The following is an 18,225-nucleotide window of genomic DNA, read 5'->3' as shown; positions in this document are numbered from 1 at the left end:
TATCTTGTTATTTGATAATGTCAACTTGATCATGTGGTTAAGGTGGTGTCGGATGGATTTCTCCCTTGTGAAGTTGTTTTTCTTTTTGTAATTAATAGATACTTTCGGAGATACACTGTGAGGCTGTACAAATATCCTATTTTCCCTTAAACTTTTAGGGGTGAAGCTTTTTAGTTGCTGGGCTTTATTATGGAATAATTGGGTAGTCATTCTTTTCTGTTATTGTTGCTAGGACCATACCAGACAGCAGTATTTGTCAGTCTTCTCAGCTGCTCAGCTTATCCTGAGAGGAATGCTTCACTCTCCTGCTTGGTGATTGGAAGCTTGGTTGCCAGCCTTCTGGAACTTGCTGGGGAGAGTGATAGGGAGTTTCACATTTCAGTATGTGGTCTTAATCTCCTCTGAGATTGGTCACCTCTGAGCCCAGAGCCTCTCTGATTTAGTTTCTCCTGAGTATAAATCTCTTGTCTCCAGGGGTGAGGCAGAGGTTTAAGAGCTCCTAATTCCTGTCCCCCACATCATTCCTGTCTCCTGAAGTGCTCACAGTTCCTCACGGTCAGTTGGTTGGAGTCTCCTCAGTCTGTCCCTCTTGGTGTACCTGGAACAACTCTGCTCCATTAATTGTCCACTTTTTTTGCATGTATTTTGGGTTGGGATTACAGATACCTCTTAGTTTTGTCCAACTGGAGTTTGTGTTTGTATTTCTTGTTGTTTGGGGGTATTATAAAGTGGTGTACCTAGAAATGTATTTAGCCATCTGTCCTAAAACCAAAGCCAAGATAGGTTTTCAGAAGACTATTTGGCAACATCTCTGAAGCATTCAAATGCACAAACCTTTGGGTCAGCATTTCACTTCTAGGAACTCATCTTACAGAATTATTTACACATGTGCACGAAGATAACATGTATAGGAAAATTTACAGAAACATTGTCTATAACAGCCAAAATAAATAAATAACGGAATCAGCCTAAATGTAAGTCCTAATAAGGGGATGATTAAATAAAGTGTGATATGTTTGTATTATAGACTACTATGCATCAGTCGGGACTAGTGAGGTTTGTTTATGTATACTGATGTGGGAAACTCTTAAAGACATATTACACCATAGAGCAATTCTCAGAGCAGCATTTTTGGTATCATATTCTCATATTTTTGTGTGTGTATATATAAGTACATAATTGAAAAGGAAAATATTTGGAAGAGTATAAGCCACACCTTTTAACAGTGGTATTTTGGAAATGATGAAAAGTAGAACTTTAATCCTCTTGCTTTGTCTACTTCTTTATTGTATACATTACTTCTGAACATGATAGAAAGGTGAGGACTTTAAAAAAATTAATTACTTCTGTAACAGGCTTATTACATTTTGGTTTTTAAACAAAAATATGAAATAGACTGCCTACAAAAGTAGCTGAACAATGACTGGTTTTCAGACAGTCTCTCTCTCTCTTTTCTTTAATTAAAGATTTTATTTATTTATTCGACAGAGAGAGACACAGCGAGAGAGGGAACACAATCGGGGCAGAGCGAGAGGGAGGAGCACGCTTCCCGATGAGCAGGGAGCCCAGTGCAGGGCTCAGTCCTAGGACCCTGAGATCATGACCTGAGCCGACGAAGGTAGATGCTTAATGGCTGAGGCACCCAGGTGCCCCCAGAGTCTCTTTAAAGAACTCTGCCAGACACTATCTCAGGTATCATTGAGGATCGCCCAAACTGGGCTACTGTTCGGGAAAAGAGATTTCACGATCATATAGGAATGGGAAATTCTAGGTTAACAAACTGAACAAGTTTTTCTCCTATAGAATTGCTGGGAGTCTTTAACATGCTAAAATGTATGGCGGATCTGCACAATCTCACAAATGTAATTGTTCTCTCTCTCTTTTTTTATGGCATACTTGTTAACATCTTCCAAAAGAAATGCTCTGTGGAACTATATGTTTGTTGACATTGCTATTATGTTTGGAGTAATAAAGGTCCATGTTAGTTTAACCAGTTTTGAACAATGAATTTTGAATAATGCCGCTATGAACATTCCTAGGAAATAATCACTTTAGTATATTCTTTTATGCAAGGAAATGAAAGGATAGAAAGATAGAAATTTTTCCCAAGATACCTTCAAAATCTTCTGAACTCCTTCAAAAGGTGAGAAAGAAGTTTTAAAATTACTGTGTTTTCAAAGGAAGATTATGAAAAAGGAACAAAATTTGGATTTCAAGAGAAAACTTTAATGTGCCTACTCACAGCTCACTTGGCTGGTGTGAGTGGGTGTCAAATTAGGATAATTGGATCCACTTAACTGAGGGCAACATGCCCAGCACAGAACTTAATGATCTCTACCTAGAAACTGTTTCATATGCATAGATGGATTGGTTAAACTCATAATTATAAACTACTAAAAGTGACACTTCATCAATCACGAATCTAATGTATGATTAAAACCAGATCTATCAACCACAATGTAGCTGGAGTTGGAAAGTGATTTATTAGAAAAATGAAAATAGTTCTGATGATTTCCTCAAGGAGCACCAGGAAGAATACAGTCCTTCTGTGGGGTCTCACACAAATCCTTTCAGTTGGTTCCACTTCAAAGCCTATCAAGGCCTTTAGGTTTCTGCAAAAGTGCTGGTATGAAGCTGCTGCCAAGGATTTGGGCAGCAGGTCAGAGCTCATAGCATTTTTGATGTTTGGATTTTGAAAGTTTAATAACTTTTCTCAGACATATTTCCCAGTTATGTTTGGCTTGATTCAGATTTATGTGGTCCTGGTTGCTCCAAATACAGTAGCAGTGTGCCTGTAGGTACCAAAGCTGAACCGTCCATTCCTGTTAGTAGCCAGGCAGACCTCGAGCACAGCATGCAGGACCCTGACCTCTGCACTGGGGTGTTTGGACTTCATTCTGTAGGTAGTTTTGGGGAGTGATGTGTTCAGATCTTTTATTTTCAGGAGGCAAAAGAGAAAGGGAGCAGCATAATTCTTTTTTATTATTATTATTTCAGTTAGCCAACATATAGGACATCATTACAGTACACCATTAGTTTTTGATGCATGTTCAACAATTCATTAGTTGCGTATAACACCCAGTGCTGATCATAACACGTCATAACTCTTAATATAATCAGACTTAAGAAAAAACACCAAGGTTTCACTTATGCTTTGGGACCCTTGATGACTAATTGGTATTTGTAAAATCATTGAGTAATTTTTGGATACTTCATTCTTGTGAAGACTTCAGATAGATGAGTTGTAAATTCAGGTGTTTTGAGCCACAGGAATGTCCTAGGGTTCTGTAACTTGCTATTATAACTCTAACTGTCTTAACTATACACTGGAGAAAGTATGTTGAGTAGTTCCAACTAGCCAAGTTAAGCCATTTCATTCTTCTTAATTATTTTATTTAAGTATGATTTACATACCATGAAATTCATGCAAATGTAAGTGTACACGTCAGTAATTTTTAGTGGACATTTAGAGCTATGTAGTCATCATCACAAAATAGGTACAAAACATTTCCATCCCCCCCCAAATCATTTATATCTGCTTGCAGTCAATACCTCCTTTTGCCTCCAGCCACAGAGAATCAATGATTTGCTTTCTGTCGCTTATAAACGTGCCTTTTGTAGTTCTTTTATATAAAAATGAAATCATGGTAATATGTAGTCTTTTGCAACTGGTTCTTTCATTTAGGGTAATATTTTTGAAATCATCCACATTGTGGCATCTATCAGTATCTTCTATATTTTTATTGCTGAGTAATATCTTTTATACAGATATACCTCAATGAATCGTTGAACACTACATCAAAAACGAATGGTGTACTATATGTTGGCTAACTGAACATAATAATAATAAAAAAAGCTGTATACCTGATAGTGTTTACCTGTTTACCAGTGGGTGCACACTTGGATTGTTTCTAGTTTTTAAAATTCTGAATACTGATACTGTGAACATTTGTGTAAAAATCTTTGTATGGACATTTGTTTTCATTTCTCTTGGGTAGATTCCTAGGAGTAAAATTCCTGGGTTGTATGCAAAGTCCATGTTTAACTTTTTAAGAAACTACTAGTAAAACTTTCTGTTCACAGATGACATAACCTTATATGTATAGAAAATCTTAAGGAATTCACAAATAAACTATTAGAACTAATAAATGAGTTCAGCAAGAGTTAGCATCCATATACAAAAATCATTTGTATTTCTGTACACTTAACAGTGAGTGATCTGAGATTAAAATTAAAGTAATTTCATTTATGATACTGTCAATAAGAATAAAACACTTTGGAGTAAAATAACCAAAGAAGTGTAAAACTTAACATTTTTGAAAGAAATTAAAGATCTAAATAATAAAAGACAGTTTGTGTTCATCAGTTAGAAGACTTAATACATTCCCACCAAAAACGTATGAGGATTCCAGTTCCTCACTGCCCTCACTAACACTTATCAGTACTGTGTTGGTACAAAACTCAGAACCCTTTTTGATTATATCCATTCTAGTGAGTGTGTGGTAGTATGTCATTGTGGTCTTAATTTACATCTCCTTAATGACTAATGATGTTGCACTCATCTTCATGAGTTTATTAGCTGTTCTTATGTTTTCTTTGATAAAATGTCTGAGTTTTTTGCTCACTTTTAAATTGTAGTGGTGTTCTGATTGATTTATAAGAGTTCATTTTATCTTCTGGTCCTGAATTACATGTTCAAGTCCTTTATCAGATGTATGATTCAGAAATATTTTCTGCCAGTCTGTGGCTTGTCTTGTCATTTACTTAGTTGTGTTTTTCTTAAAGTGCAGAAGTTTTTATTTTTAATAGAATGCAGTTTATCAGTTCTTTTCTTTTATGTCTTATGCTTCTGTTGTCCTCTCTAAGAATGTTTTTCTAACCCAAGACATGAAGACTTCCTCCTATATTTTCTTCTAGAAGTCTTAATTCTTCCATTAAGTCTGTGAGGCATTTGGAGTTAATTTTTGCTTGTGGTGCTAAGCAAAGATCTAAGTTCATTACTTTGCATATGGATATATAGTTGTACTCGCACCAGTTGTTGAAAAGACTGTTCTTCCCACATTAAAATTTCTTGACGCCTTAGCCAAAAACCAGTGACCACAGACTTAGGGGTTTATTTATGGACTCTTGGTTTTCTTCCATTGATCTTTATGCCTATCTGTATGCCAGTACCAGACTGTCTTGATTCCTGGAGCTCTGTTATAAGTTTTGAAATTTGGGTAATGCAAGTCTTCCAGCCTTTTTTTTTTTTTTTCTTTTTCAGAATTGATTTGGCTATTCTAGGTCTTTGGCATTTCTATTACATTTTAGGAGCAGCTGTCATCTTAATAGCATTGTCGTCTAATCCATGAACATTTATTTATTTAGATCTTCTTTTTATTTAGGTATTTTTTATTTAGATGTTGTTTAATTTCTCTCCAGCAATGTGTTGTAGTTTTCAGGGTACGAATCTTACATTTCTGTTAAATTTATTCCTAAATATTTTGTTCTTTTTGATGCTATCATGAATGGAATTGTTTTCTTAATTCCATTTTTGGGTTGTTCACGCCTAGTGTGTAGACATTGAGTTGGTTTTTGTATATTGACTGCATTGTGTGACCTCACTAAACTTATCAATTCTATAGTAGCTTTTTTTTTTTTTTAGATTAGAGTTTTCTACACAAATATAATTGGGTCATCCACAAATAAAAACAATATTCCTTCTTCCTTTCTAATCTTTATTTACTTTGTTTCTATTTCTTGCTTTCCTGCACTGGCTAGAACTTTAAGTACAGTGATTATTAATATGAGAAATGAGAACTGACACCCTTGCCTTATATCCAACCTTAGGGGAAAAGTATTTAATTTTTAGCCATTTAGTGTAATTTTCACTGTATGTTTTTCAGGATGGGGAACTTTGCTTCTATTCTTGGTATGTTGAGAGTCTTTATCATGAATATGTAGGTGTTTGATTTTGTCAGATGCTTTTTCTGCATCTATTAAAGTGATCAGTTATTCTTTTTTTCTGTACTGTGGTATATTATATTGATTTTTGGATATCAAGCTAGTCTTGGATTCCTGTGATAAATCCTGCTTGGTCATGTTGTATAACCCTTCTAATGTGTTACCAAATATGGTTTGCTAGTATTTCATTAAGAGTTATTGTATCTGCGATCAGGAGGGATATTTATCTATAGTTTCTTTGACTTTGATATTAGAGTAGTATTGGCCTCACAGAGTGAGCTGGAAGTGTTTCTCTTCTGTTTTCTGAAAGACTTGTAAAGGATTAGTATTATTTCTTATTTTAAATATTTGATAGCATTTACCAGTGAAGCTGTCTGGACTTGGACTTGTCTGTGTGGGAATATTTTTTTTAAGATTTTATTTATTTATTTGTCAGAGAGAATGAGCACAGGCAGACAGAATGGCAGGCAGAGGCAGAGGGAGAAGTAGGCTCCCTGCTGAGCAAGGAGCCTGATGTAGGACTTGATCCAAGGACACCGGGATCATGACCCGAGCCAAAGGCAGCCGCTTAACCAACTGAGCCACCCAGGTGTCCCTGTGCAGGAATATTTTTAATTACTAGTCAAATGTCTCTATTTTTTATAGATCTACCCAGATTTTGTGTTTCTTTGTAAGTAGGTTTGGTAATTTTTTTTCTGGGAGTTTTTCTATTTCCTCTGAGTGACCTGATTTATTGGCTTAAATAATTTATAATTTTTATAATTTTATAATTATAATTATAAAATTTATAATTTTACTTTGTAACTTACCAATCTATATCGTTGGTCATATTGTTCATTCTCTGATTCTTGATTTAGGTAACTTATGTGTTCTATTAATTTCTTGTGTCTTTTTTTTTTAATTGGCTAAAATATTATTCAATTTAATTTTTCCCAGCTTTACTGAGGTATGATTGATAAATGGTAATATATTTAAAGTGTACAACATGATGATTTGATATATGTATATATGGTGAAAGGATTCCCACAGTCAGGTTAAAAGGTTAATTAAAACACCCATCACCTTATAGGGTTACTTTTTGTGTGTTTATGAGAATGCTTAAGATCGGGGCACCTGGGTGGCTCAGTGGGTTAAGCCTCTGCCTTCAGCTCTGATCATGATTGTGATATCTCTCTCTCTCTCTCTCTGTGTCAAATAAATAAATAAATCTTAAAAAAAAAAAAAAAGAATGCTTAAGATCTACACTCTTCACTAAGTAAAAGATTGGGTAATTCATGTGAAGCTTTTTTTTAAATAAAGGTATTAAATTTCCCTTTAGGCATGGCTTCAGCTGCATCCCATAATTTTGAATTTGTTGTGTTTTTATTTTCATTCAGTTAAAGTTTTTTTTAAAAAGATTTTGTTTATTTATTGGACAGAGATCACAAGTAGGTAGAGAGGCAGGCAGAGAGAGAGGGGGAAGCAGCCTCCCTGCTGAGCAGAGAGCCCAATGTGGGGCTTGATCCCAGGACCCTGGGATCATGACCTGAGCCGAAGGCAGAGGCTAAACCCACTGAGCCATCCAGGTGCCCCTAAAGATTTTTTTTTTTAATTTTTCTTGTGATTTCTTCTTTGATCCTTGGGTTAATAAAGAAGTGAATTGTTTAATTTCCAAAAACTAGGAGTCTCCCCATATTTCTTTGAACTTGTGTATTTTGGGGCTCTGTTATTAGATGTATATGTATATGTTATTAGATGTATATGTAATTTATAATTGATATGTTCAAAGAAAAGATACACAATTTAGTGATAATAATTGGAAATTTTAATATTCTCTCAAAAATGAATTCAAACAATTAGAAAAAGTTAAGAGTATAGAAGACTTAACTCTAACAACCACTTTGCCCTGACTGATACTCTAGAATCCCCACCCATCAACTACAGATACAGGTTTTTTTCAAGCACATACAAAACAATCTCCAGCATAGACCATATGCTGGGATGTAAAACAAGTCTCAGGAAATTTTAAAAGACTGCAGCCATACAATGTGTGTGCCTGATCACAACAGAACGAAATTAGATATCCACTGCAGGCCTCTTCTTTGTGGCTTGCTGTGTAAGTGGTGGATTCTTCAAGCTCAGGGGTCTTCTCCTGTAGCAACCTGCTGCATGAGTACACATCCATCCGGGGCCTTCGCTTTGCCTTTGTGCAGCTTGTGGGGCATGGGAGCTGATGAAAACAAACAAGAAACTCTAGCTATTGCTGTTGCCTTGAGTAATAAAGTTTTGTCTCTGATGCAAGACTTGTGTTTCTGCCAGTGCCCGTGACACATAATAGCCTGTCTTGTTAGCTCATCAGTAAGGTAATCGCAGACCTGTGTGTTTCCTGACAGTTTTCTTTAGTTCCTGGAACATATTTTTAACAGTTGCTTTGAAGACTTTGTTAAATCTAATATCCAGAGACCCTCTGAGACCTTTTGTATTGACTGTATTTTTTACATTAGCCTCTGAGTATAGGCCACACTTCGTTTCTTTGTATGTGTCTTCATTTTTTGTTGAATATTGGATATTTGGGATAGCGTATTGTAGCAGCTGTGGGTTCTGACTCCTCCTCCCCTCCCCAGAGCTGTTTTTATCTTGTTGTGGACTAAGCTTGCTTGGACTAAATCCTTGACATCCATCTTCCCCACACTGCAACACTGATGTTTCTCCTTATTTTTTTTTTTAATTGTTTTGTTTTTATCCTTAAGCCTGGCTTTTAGGGGTAACCCTTGTGTCTATATGGATTAGTGTTTAGCCAAAGATCAGAAGTTGTGCTCAGACCCCTCAAGCCAGTAGCCTTCTATTCTGAGCTGATGGATCTGGTGTGGTTCAGGGCATGCGTTCAAACTGGAGGTTGTTTTTTAGTCTGCCTCAGCTTTTGTTTTCTGCGGGGCTCCCTCACTGGTCCTCTCAATACACACATAGGTTCTGCTGGCCAGAGATATGTGGGTCCCCAGGACCTACTGCTGGCTCTGCTGCACGTCCTTATGACCTTTGAGCCCTCTTAGTGTTCTTCACTTTCCCAGATTCCCTCTTAAATCCTGCCAATCTGTCGCCCACTGTGCTCCAGAAGATCACAGCCTCCAGCTGGCAGAGACCCTGGCCCTTCCTATTCCCTTGCCACTGAGATTACACTCCGACTGACCATACTCATATCAGTGAGCCCTCTGACAGCCACGGCAGGACCACCAGCTTCCAGGGCCTGCTCTGCTGTGTTGACAACTGCTCCCGCAGAGCTGGGGAGCTTGGAGCAGCTGCAGGCCGGAATGGCACCCACTTGCTGTTTTTACTTGAACTGCAGTAATTTTCACAAATAAATACTTCTTGGTTTGTTGTATGCCTTTGGCCAGTTTCCAGTCTTTGACAGTTTTGTCCAGCCTTGCAGTTGTTTTGGGGAAGAACATCTGTTGACATCCTCAAATGGTCATGCTAGAAGTCTGAAGTCCCAATCTGTATCATTTGCTGTTGATCCTGGTGACTGTGTGTTTGATTCTCTGGGGTCACATGAGACTTCCCTTACCCGCCCAACTAGAACCTGGAACAGCAGAAAAAGAACCAACTTGGGGAAAGTGGGTGTAAAACACTAGGACCAGGGCGCCTGGGTGGCTCAGTTGGTTGGACGACTGCCTTCGGCTCAGGTCATGATCCTGGAGTCCCGGGATCGAGTCCCACATCAGGCTCCCAGCTCCATGGGGAGTCTGCTTCTCCCTCTGACCTTCTCCTCGCTCATGTTCTCTCTCACTGTCTCTCTCTCAAATAAATAAATAAAATCTTAAAAAAAAAAAAAAAAAACACTAGGACCAGAATGGACATGCATTTTTCCCATAGTTAATTAGGAATCATTTATGATGACCTGGCATTATTAATACTTTTATTCTAGGTATAACTGATAAAATATACTTGCAAAGCAAATGATTTATATAGTTATTTATATGTGCTTTGAATCAACTAGAAAGATTAAAATATCTTGTATGATGATATTCTAGCAACACTGGTCTCCATTGCACCAACATTCTCTCTGAATTTTCTTCCACTTATTAATTCAATAAATACACATTTGTTGATTATGTAGGGTATACATAGGCACAATAAGTGATGCCAAGATGGGGCGCCTGGGTGGCTCGGTGGGTTAAAGCCTCTGCCTTCGGCTCAGGTCATGATCCCAGGTTCCTGGGATCGAGCCCCACATCGGGTTCTCTGCTCAGCAGGGAGCCTGCTTCCTCCTCTCTCTCTGCCTCTCTGTCTACTTGTGATCTCTGTCTGTCAGATAAATAAATAAAAAATTAAAAAAAATAAGTGATGCCAAGAGGAGGCAGGTACAGATTTTGTCCTCAAGGAGCTTATAGGTTAGCGTGATTCATCATGAACATGAAAAATACACATGGGAGTGCCTCTGAGAACTTATAGATGTATGCTCTAGGTCCGTAGGCTAACTAAAGTTTCCCTGTCTGACGATTATCACCCATTACGTCTGTCCCCTGGTCCTTCCTGCTTACATTCCCCTCTGGTTGCCTTTATACTTACCTTCTTCTCTTTTTCATCCATTCAAGCGAATTGTGGTGATAATGTGTACCTAGTGCTTCCTTTTCTTACTGATGTTCATGTGGTTCCCATCAGCCTGGGATGTGGTTAGGGAGTGTTTCCAGTTCATACACAAGGTAACTGAGATCAGAGAGACTAAGTGACTTGCCCAGCTTCATGTTATTAGGAAGTGGCAGAGTCAAGTTTTGAACACAGGGTCTTTGTGCTTGAAATCCTGGGCTTTTCTCAGTATGCTATACTGCCTCTCACGTTAACGAATTTCCTCTCCACTCCAGCCAGCAGAGAGGTGGGAAACACCTAGCTTAGTAAGTCAGGTCAGACTTGGAAGTGGCTTTTCCTTAGTGTGTTTCTGGATAGGCACACAAATGAGGCAAAAACGCAGGACTGTGTTAAGGCTACTCTTTGAACCGTTTCCCTCTAAGGGTTTTTAGTGACTTAATTTTATAATCAGAGATTCATATTTCCAGTGGCTTCTCACACATTTTTTGGACCATTACTCTGGATCCAGCATGTTCAGAACCAAATTTGCCATCTCTCCGTCAGTCTCTAGTCTCTTTTAATGTTGCGGTTCTCCATGAGTGACACCGCCAACCAACCACAGGTTCTCCCAAGCCAGAAACCTGGGAGTCATTGATTCCTTTCTAACCTTCACCCCCGCCTCCAATCCTGTCGTTCCCACCCTACCTCATGCGGCTGCTGTGTGAATTACCGACATCATTGATGAAAAAGAACTCTGAAAGCTGTGAAGGAGGTATTTTCTCTGAAGCAACACATCTGTCGAAGCATCAGGAATAAGCATGAGACCTTACTGGCCATTCACATGTAACTTCCTTACAACATGGACACTTGGGTCAGTGGAGTGTGGACTTGTGTCTTCCAGGACTTCATAATTTTATATTCTGATGGCACTCTGTATTCTTTAGTGTACTTTCTCATGAGGAGAGGAAAAGAGAGAGTGAGTGAGTTGCCCACTGTGGCACCGCCTGAGTAGAACTCGTGTTGGCTAAACACAGAGGCCTCAGGAACTGAAAACCAGTGTTGATTTTAACAGTCTGTCATTTACTGTCTGTGACCTAGGATGAGCGATTTAGCTCTTTTAAATGTCAGTCTCTACATAGAGGACAGAAATAAAATGACTGCTTTTTTCATAGAATTGTTGTTAGGATTCGGGGCATCCACATGAAGAGCCAGAGTGCCATGTAGAAACTGTAGCTGTTGGATGACTCTTGCCCCTCCCCCACTGAAGTAACGACTTCAGCTTGATCCTCTCTGTACTCCCTTAGAGAACTTACTTGGTCTGGCAGAGTTAGTGGACTGCCTCACTTTAGATCCCCTCAGTTCACAGGCCTTTCCCGGAGGTTATTGACCTACAGTTTCACTGAAAATTAGGTCCATAATTTTCATGTTTTCCTCTCTGCCTCTCTTCTACTAATTTTCCCATTAAGGTTATCACACAACTTATTCGAACTCCTTTAGTTAAAAATTGTGAGATTAGGGATGCCTGGGTGGCTCAGTTGGTTAAGCGGCTGCCTTCAGCTCAGGTCATGATCCTAGCGTCCTGGGATGGAGTCCCACATCAGGCTCCTTGCTCGGTGGGGAGCCTGCTTCTCCCTCTGCCTCTGCCTACCACTCTGTCTGTGCTAGCATGCTCTCTTCCTCTCTCTCTCTCTCTCTCACAAATAAATAAATAAAATATTTTTTAAAAATTGTGAGATTATACTTCTACTCTCTGGCCCCAAGATGCAGGAGATTCTGGGTTCAGTACTGAGAAAATCCGAAGTGTCCAGCAGCAGAGTGGACTTCCTTACGGAGTAACACAGTTACCCATTACTGCAAGTGTACAAACGGAGACTTCTGATGAGCGGGGCTTTGACCTCCCGCCGCTTCATCTCCATCCGCTTCCTGAGTCTGCAGGCCATGCTAGTATATATTGCAGGGAGCACTGTATCGAACAGATCAGCTTCCTAGAAGTACTGTGGTTTTGGAATTCTTGATTCATGTTTTTATGTTTTTGTGGTTAAACTTGAAAAAGTAGCAAATGAAATATTAGTGACTTGAGGAAGGTTGTCAGACTTGCCTTGGTCTTGCCGAATTACAGAGAACAGGGTTTAATACGAGATAAAGTTAAAGATGTGGCTCCTGTGTCTCCCGCAGAGCTGAAGACACCGGCTCTGCAGGGAGGTCATGACAGCCTGGGCCCGTGTCCAAAGCAAAGTCATCCAGACTGCACATGTTATTCCGTATTTGATCAAGTAGCTGAAAGTACTGAGGTGTTCTCACAGGGGAGACTTCTATGTGCAAAGCTTAATAGATGTTGCGTGCTGCTTTCGGAATTAAAGAAAATTACTTGGTCACTGCTGTGTCCTTCTGTGAGATGTTTTATTCTCAGCCGTCACCCTCCCTGTCCCCTGCTCACAACCATGATAGTGACCAGAAAGTCCACTTGCTCTACAGTGATGTGTCTGAATAGTGCCCATTAGTTTTCAGTAGTTAACCCCGGCCTGCATGTTAGCCTTCAGTTTAATGGCCTTTTTTATGTTCATTCATTTTATTTTATTTCCCATCGTGGTTTTGTTTATTTCTTTTTTGTTTTTTGTTTTTTCTGTTCTCTTTTTTAAAACCGTCGTGGTTTGCCCTTCATATTCCCCAATGTTTGCACATGACAAGATGTTGCCATCCCAACATTACCTCCCACTTCACTGACCAGTGCCACTACTGACCATCTAGCACCAGCCACAACGGGACCACTGCCTTCAGCTCCTCGGGATGTCGTGGCCTCCCTGGTCTCTACCCGCTTCATCAAATTGACGTGGCGCACACCTGCATCAGATCCTCATGGAGACAACCTTACCTACTCTGTCTTCTACACCAAGGAGGGGATTGCTAGGTAAGTGTCCATATTCCGGAGTCGGTTGGTTGCGTTTTGGTCAATCCCAGGCCAGTCATGCTCACCCTGGCTTCTTTTGTGCAGAATCTGTACCAGTTTTTGGTCCAGAAAAAAATGATCACAAAGATGCATATTTCCCAATTTTAGGTCATTAAAATTTATCCCAATCAGACCGAAGTCCTGGTATTCATTCTTTCCTGCGTCTCTGGAACAACTTGGGGCGCGGGTGTGGTATAGATAGAGATGTTTAGATGGAAGTATTGGTATATAACTAGGCTCCTCTCTTTTCATACGGTTTGGTCAGCACAGCCACTAGGATGTGGTTTATACTTAGAACATTCAGATTCTGGAAATTGAGGTGGACTTAACTTAGAGCAGTAATCGTAAATGCCTGCGCCCATATGTGGATGTGGGCCGCTGAGCTCGCCGGGGAGTCTCCTGGATGACACAAGAGTGATAGTAGCTTATTTCTTTAACTGCATTTTCATTAAGTTCCTCTCCATCTCCACCTCTTTCAGGAGCTCACATTGCTTCTTCATCGCTTACCGGACATTGTCCAGAATCCCCAGGTCGCTTTACTCATCACCCAGCTTTGTGGCGTCTGTCCAGCCTTCCACCTCTCTCCTCCCACTTTACTTCCCTTTCCGATGAACTTGTCTGATTCCTGTCCTGTGTGCTGTCTTTCTCCCAGTGTGTTCTCTCAGTCACTTCACCCCTTCCCAGCTGAAGTCAGTTTGTGGCCCAGATTAAGCCCCAGGACGCCCGCACACATTTTTCTCTACCTTTCTCAGCAGATACAGCCTTTCTCTTTATGTGTTCATGCCACTAATATTGGCACTTAATTATGATAACACATGATCTCTTACTGCCATAAGTTGTTACTCTTCTGCTATTTTATGTGTATTTGTGTTGTTTTCCCAACCCAATTATAAAACCTTCAGGAGAAACTTGCCACACGCTATGTATTCTTAGCATTGCCAAGTAGATTTCTTCAGACCAAAATAAGAAAGCTAAAATACCTGTTTTGGTTAGGGCCCTTGAGCATGAAATAAAGCTTGTGTCTCTCCCAGGGTGCTTACATCTGATAAGCTTTGTATTTAATAACTAGACTGTCGAGTTCCACAAGGATCGGAACCTCCATCAAAACCACTTGATTTAACCCTCTTGAGAAGTCTGTGTGACCTCATTTGAGCCAGATAGATGGAGCTACTCACAGAACAATGTTTTTTCTGAACATTGTACCAGATGTCTTGGGAGTTATAAAGATAAAGAAACATAGTTCTAGACACAGAAAGGCAAGACATTACTCCCAAATGGCATCTGTGTTAAAATGTCTCCAGTAATCTTTCACATCGCACTGCTAATTCTGTAGTATTTCACAGAAGGAAAGAACACCTAGTAATTCCTCAGATTAACAAACTTCTTTCCACTCCGGTTCCTTTGCCTTTGCTGTTCCTTCTATCAGAAATGTATTTCCCTCACAAACAACTGTTTTTAGCTTTGCATCTGTCTTTTTCAGATTACACATCCATAGGCCTTCCTTGAAGACCCCTCCCCAACTTAGCCCCCTTCAGTCCTATCACACAGTGGTGTTCTGGAGCCAGTTTGTTCCCAAGCCAGTTTTTAAAGTTTCAGGAAATTTTACAGACCCGATGACAACATGGTAGCTCAAAACAGGGCATGGCATGAGTATTTACTGGGACAAGTATTACAAACCAGGGCTGGTTATTAAACATTTACCCGAAGACTACTGCTGTCACATCACCCTGTTCTGGGTGGTTTTCTGTTTTGTTTTGTTTGGCTTTTATTTTGTTTTCACAATGCTTTAACACTCTGCAGTCTTCTCTTTTAATTAACCTATTTCTTATGTCTGTCTTATTCAATAGAGTATCACCGGCACCTGGAACAGGGCCTAGCATATAGTAGGACTAAATAATTACTTGTTAAATGAATAAATTCATTTCAATCAATGGAAAAATAATAGCTTATTCAAGAAATCATGTTGAGATAATTAACTCCATTTTGTGGAAAGAATGGAAGTTATATCTCTGTCTTATATATAGCAATAAATTATAGGCAGATTAAGAGATTGTAAGGCTCATAAATGTATTAGAAGAAAATGCAGAAACTGTTTTATCACTTGAGTGTGAAAAGCCTTTTAACAGAAGACAGGAAATCCAGAAGCCACAACAGGAGAGATCGACAAAGTTTATTACATAGCAGTGTAAAATTTCACGTGATAAAATATCATAAACAAAAGCTATCAAGTGATGAGCTGGGAAAAAGTTTGTAACATTTATAAAACATTGTGCTACTATCTAGTCTATATAAAGAGCACCTACAAATCATAAGAAAAAGACAATGTCCCAAGAGGTGAGTGGTACAAATAGATTGATTAGCAGAGGTTAATGGAAAACCCATTAAAGTTAAAAAAGGTTTTTTCTGTTGCTCATGGTCTGGGAGATACAAAAAGTGAAACTTCTTTACTTTTAAGGCTGCAGAAATTTTAAGTTGATAATATCTAGTGTTAAGCAAGTTCAAATAATGGGAAGAAATCCGCTCTTAGCTTTTGGTGGCAATATAAGAGTAGCCCTTGGAGAAAGTGATTTGGCAGATTTTTTTTTTACCTTCTTAATGCACACGTCCATCAATAACAATAACCCAACAATAACACTTCTAAATGTTCTATAGAAAACAGATCTACAGGGCACCTGGGTTGCTCAGTTTGTTAAGCAACTGCCTTCGGCTCAGGTCATGATCCTGGAGTGTCCCGGGATGGAGTCCCACATCCGGCTCCCTGCTCAGCAGGGAGTCTGCTGCTCCTGCTGACCTCTCTCCTCACATGCACTCTCTTTCATTCTCTCCCTCTCTCAAATAAATAAATAAAACATTAAAAAAAAAAAAAGAAAACAGATCTACATATACATAGGGCACTCATAAAAAATGTTTATTCTAACATTATTTGTAAGAATGAAAAAGGAAAATCGGTGCCCACTGATGGAGGAATGGGCACGTAATTAATATATGTATATCCATATGAAGGAATTTTTTAATGACATATCTGTATTTTGGTGTGCATGTAAATGCCTAAAACAGTGATTCTCAGCCAGGGACGGTTTGCCCCCATCCCTCAGTGGACACTTCGCCATGTCTGCTGACATTTTGGGGTATTAAAGCTCAGATGAGAGAGGGTCCCTACTGGCATCCAGTGAGTAGAAGCCATAGATGCTGATACACGTCCTGCAGCCCCTTACAAAAAAGAACTATCCCACTGAAAGCGCAGCTGTGGTTGAGAAAACCTGACATGAAGAGATCTGGTAAGATACTGGTCAGTTAGGTGTCAGGGAAGGACAGGTTTTGAGGAGAGACAAAACTGGGACATTTGGATTTTTTAAAACTATATGTAATTTTGTTTTTAATGAGAATCTGTCACTTTGATTTAAAATTAAATTGTCAGGCAGGAAGACAAGGCATGGATGTATAAGGGAAGAGGAGGTACAAGGAAGATCCAATTTAATTTGCATGTCTGGTGTTTGATGAGTGGGAAAAGTAGGAAAACTTAACTGGCCCAGAGAGCTGGTAGGAATTAGTAAGAGATTATAATAAAGTGGAAGCTTGGAGCCAAATGTCATAATGCCAGTAAGAATTTGGACATAATCAGTTAAGAAAGGAGCATTCTAGACTACTGAGCAAGTGTGCACTGTGATTTTATTAAATGGCTTTTCTTAGTAGTTTATGAGCACTACATAAAGACAAGAAAAATGAAGTCTGGGAACAAATCTAGTTAATCTAGGCACGTGGTAGGTATGGCGAAGACGAAGACGAAGGTGAGAGCAGTGACTTGGAGTGGACAGAATAAATCTAGGGAACAGTCAAAGGAAGATTCTTGGAGACCGTCATGTTTTTGTCCTTTCACTTGTGAATGAAGTTTATGATTTCTGAATACAAGCCTTGAAGGAGTAGAAAGAACACTAAGTCAGAAGACTAGACTCTGCTTGTTTTGTAAACAGAATTTATTTAACCTTCATAAGCTTAAGTTTTCTCGTCTAAAAGAAATGAGAGTAGTAAATTTTGTCACAGATTTAAAATGAGAAATCAGTGTGGGCATGGAGCCACTACCTGGATTTACAAATCCTACTACTTCCTGCACTTGAAAAATCAGCCACAAGGTGGCACTGTGTGTCTTGGTCATGAGGTGCAATTCTTCCAGGTGCCTGAGTTCCTTGAGATTTCAAAGGGTCCTTTGCCTTTTCAACTAGGAAATGTTCACCCCTTTTTAGTATAAATTTAGTACTTTTCTGATATTAGCCACTAAATTGAAAATTTAGAGTAAGTTCTTCCAGAAGTAAATAACATTTTAGAGATGGATGAAGCCCCTTAGCTATCTTAGTTAAGCCCAGGAATTGGCAAGCTACGGACTGTGGGCCAAATCAGACTTGTTATTTTTATGACCCAAGAGCTAAGAATATTTTTTTGTGTTTTCCAATCATTACATTTTAATAGATTATGTAAGTAACTACATAATATTTTCCATTTTGTCTCTTAACCTATAAATATTTACTATCTGGCTCAGAAGGAATTAGCTTGTCAAAACTAAAACGGAGCTCTTAGCACCTGGCCCAGCACTGTCTTAATAGAAAACATAGCTTTTCCTTTCTGCTTTGACTCTTAGTTTATACATTCTAACCCAAGTTCCATCATAACCTCACACAGCTGTGAGAATTGTACTTTTATAACTCACTCTGGGTCTTGTCCTGAAGTCAAAGTTTTTTCTAGACAGGCTCTTGGTTCTGGAACCTCAATCCAATCTAGAGTTAAAGTGTTTGCAGGTA

The 18,225-nt window shown here is 39.1% G+C and overlaps 1 protein-coding gene across 8 annotated transcripts in view; it reads left to right on the top strand.

Annotated features, from left to right (window-relative positions):
- Positions 1-18,225, top strand: part of NEO1 (neogenin 1) — a 235,749-nt gene that overhangs the window by 159,572 nt on the left and 57,952 nt on the right. For 5 of the 8 annotated variants that reach the window (XM_059180451.1, XM_059180444.1, XM_059180449.1 and 2 more), the window contains exon 8: positions 13,174-13,393. In XM_059180451.1, coding sequence (XP_059036434.1) covers positions 13,174-13,393 — 220 coding nt within the window. The remainder of the gene's footprint in view (positions 1-13,173; positions 13,394-18,225) is intronic. The other 3 variants (XM_059180452.1, XM_059180448.1, XM_059180450.1) reach the window with 1 other exon arrangement.

This window comes from Mustela lutreola, chromosome 7, assembly GCF_030435805.1.
Source record: "Mustela lutreola isolate mMusLut2 chromosome 7, mMusLut2.pri, whole genome shotgun sequence".
Taxonomy (NCBI): domain Eukaryota; kingdom Metazoa; phylum Chordata; class Mammalia; order Carnivora; family Mustelidae; genus Mustela; species Mustela lutreola.
Note: the sequence above shows the minus strand (reverse complement) of the source record. Positions and strands in the feature narration are given on the sequence as shown.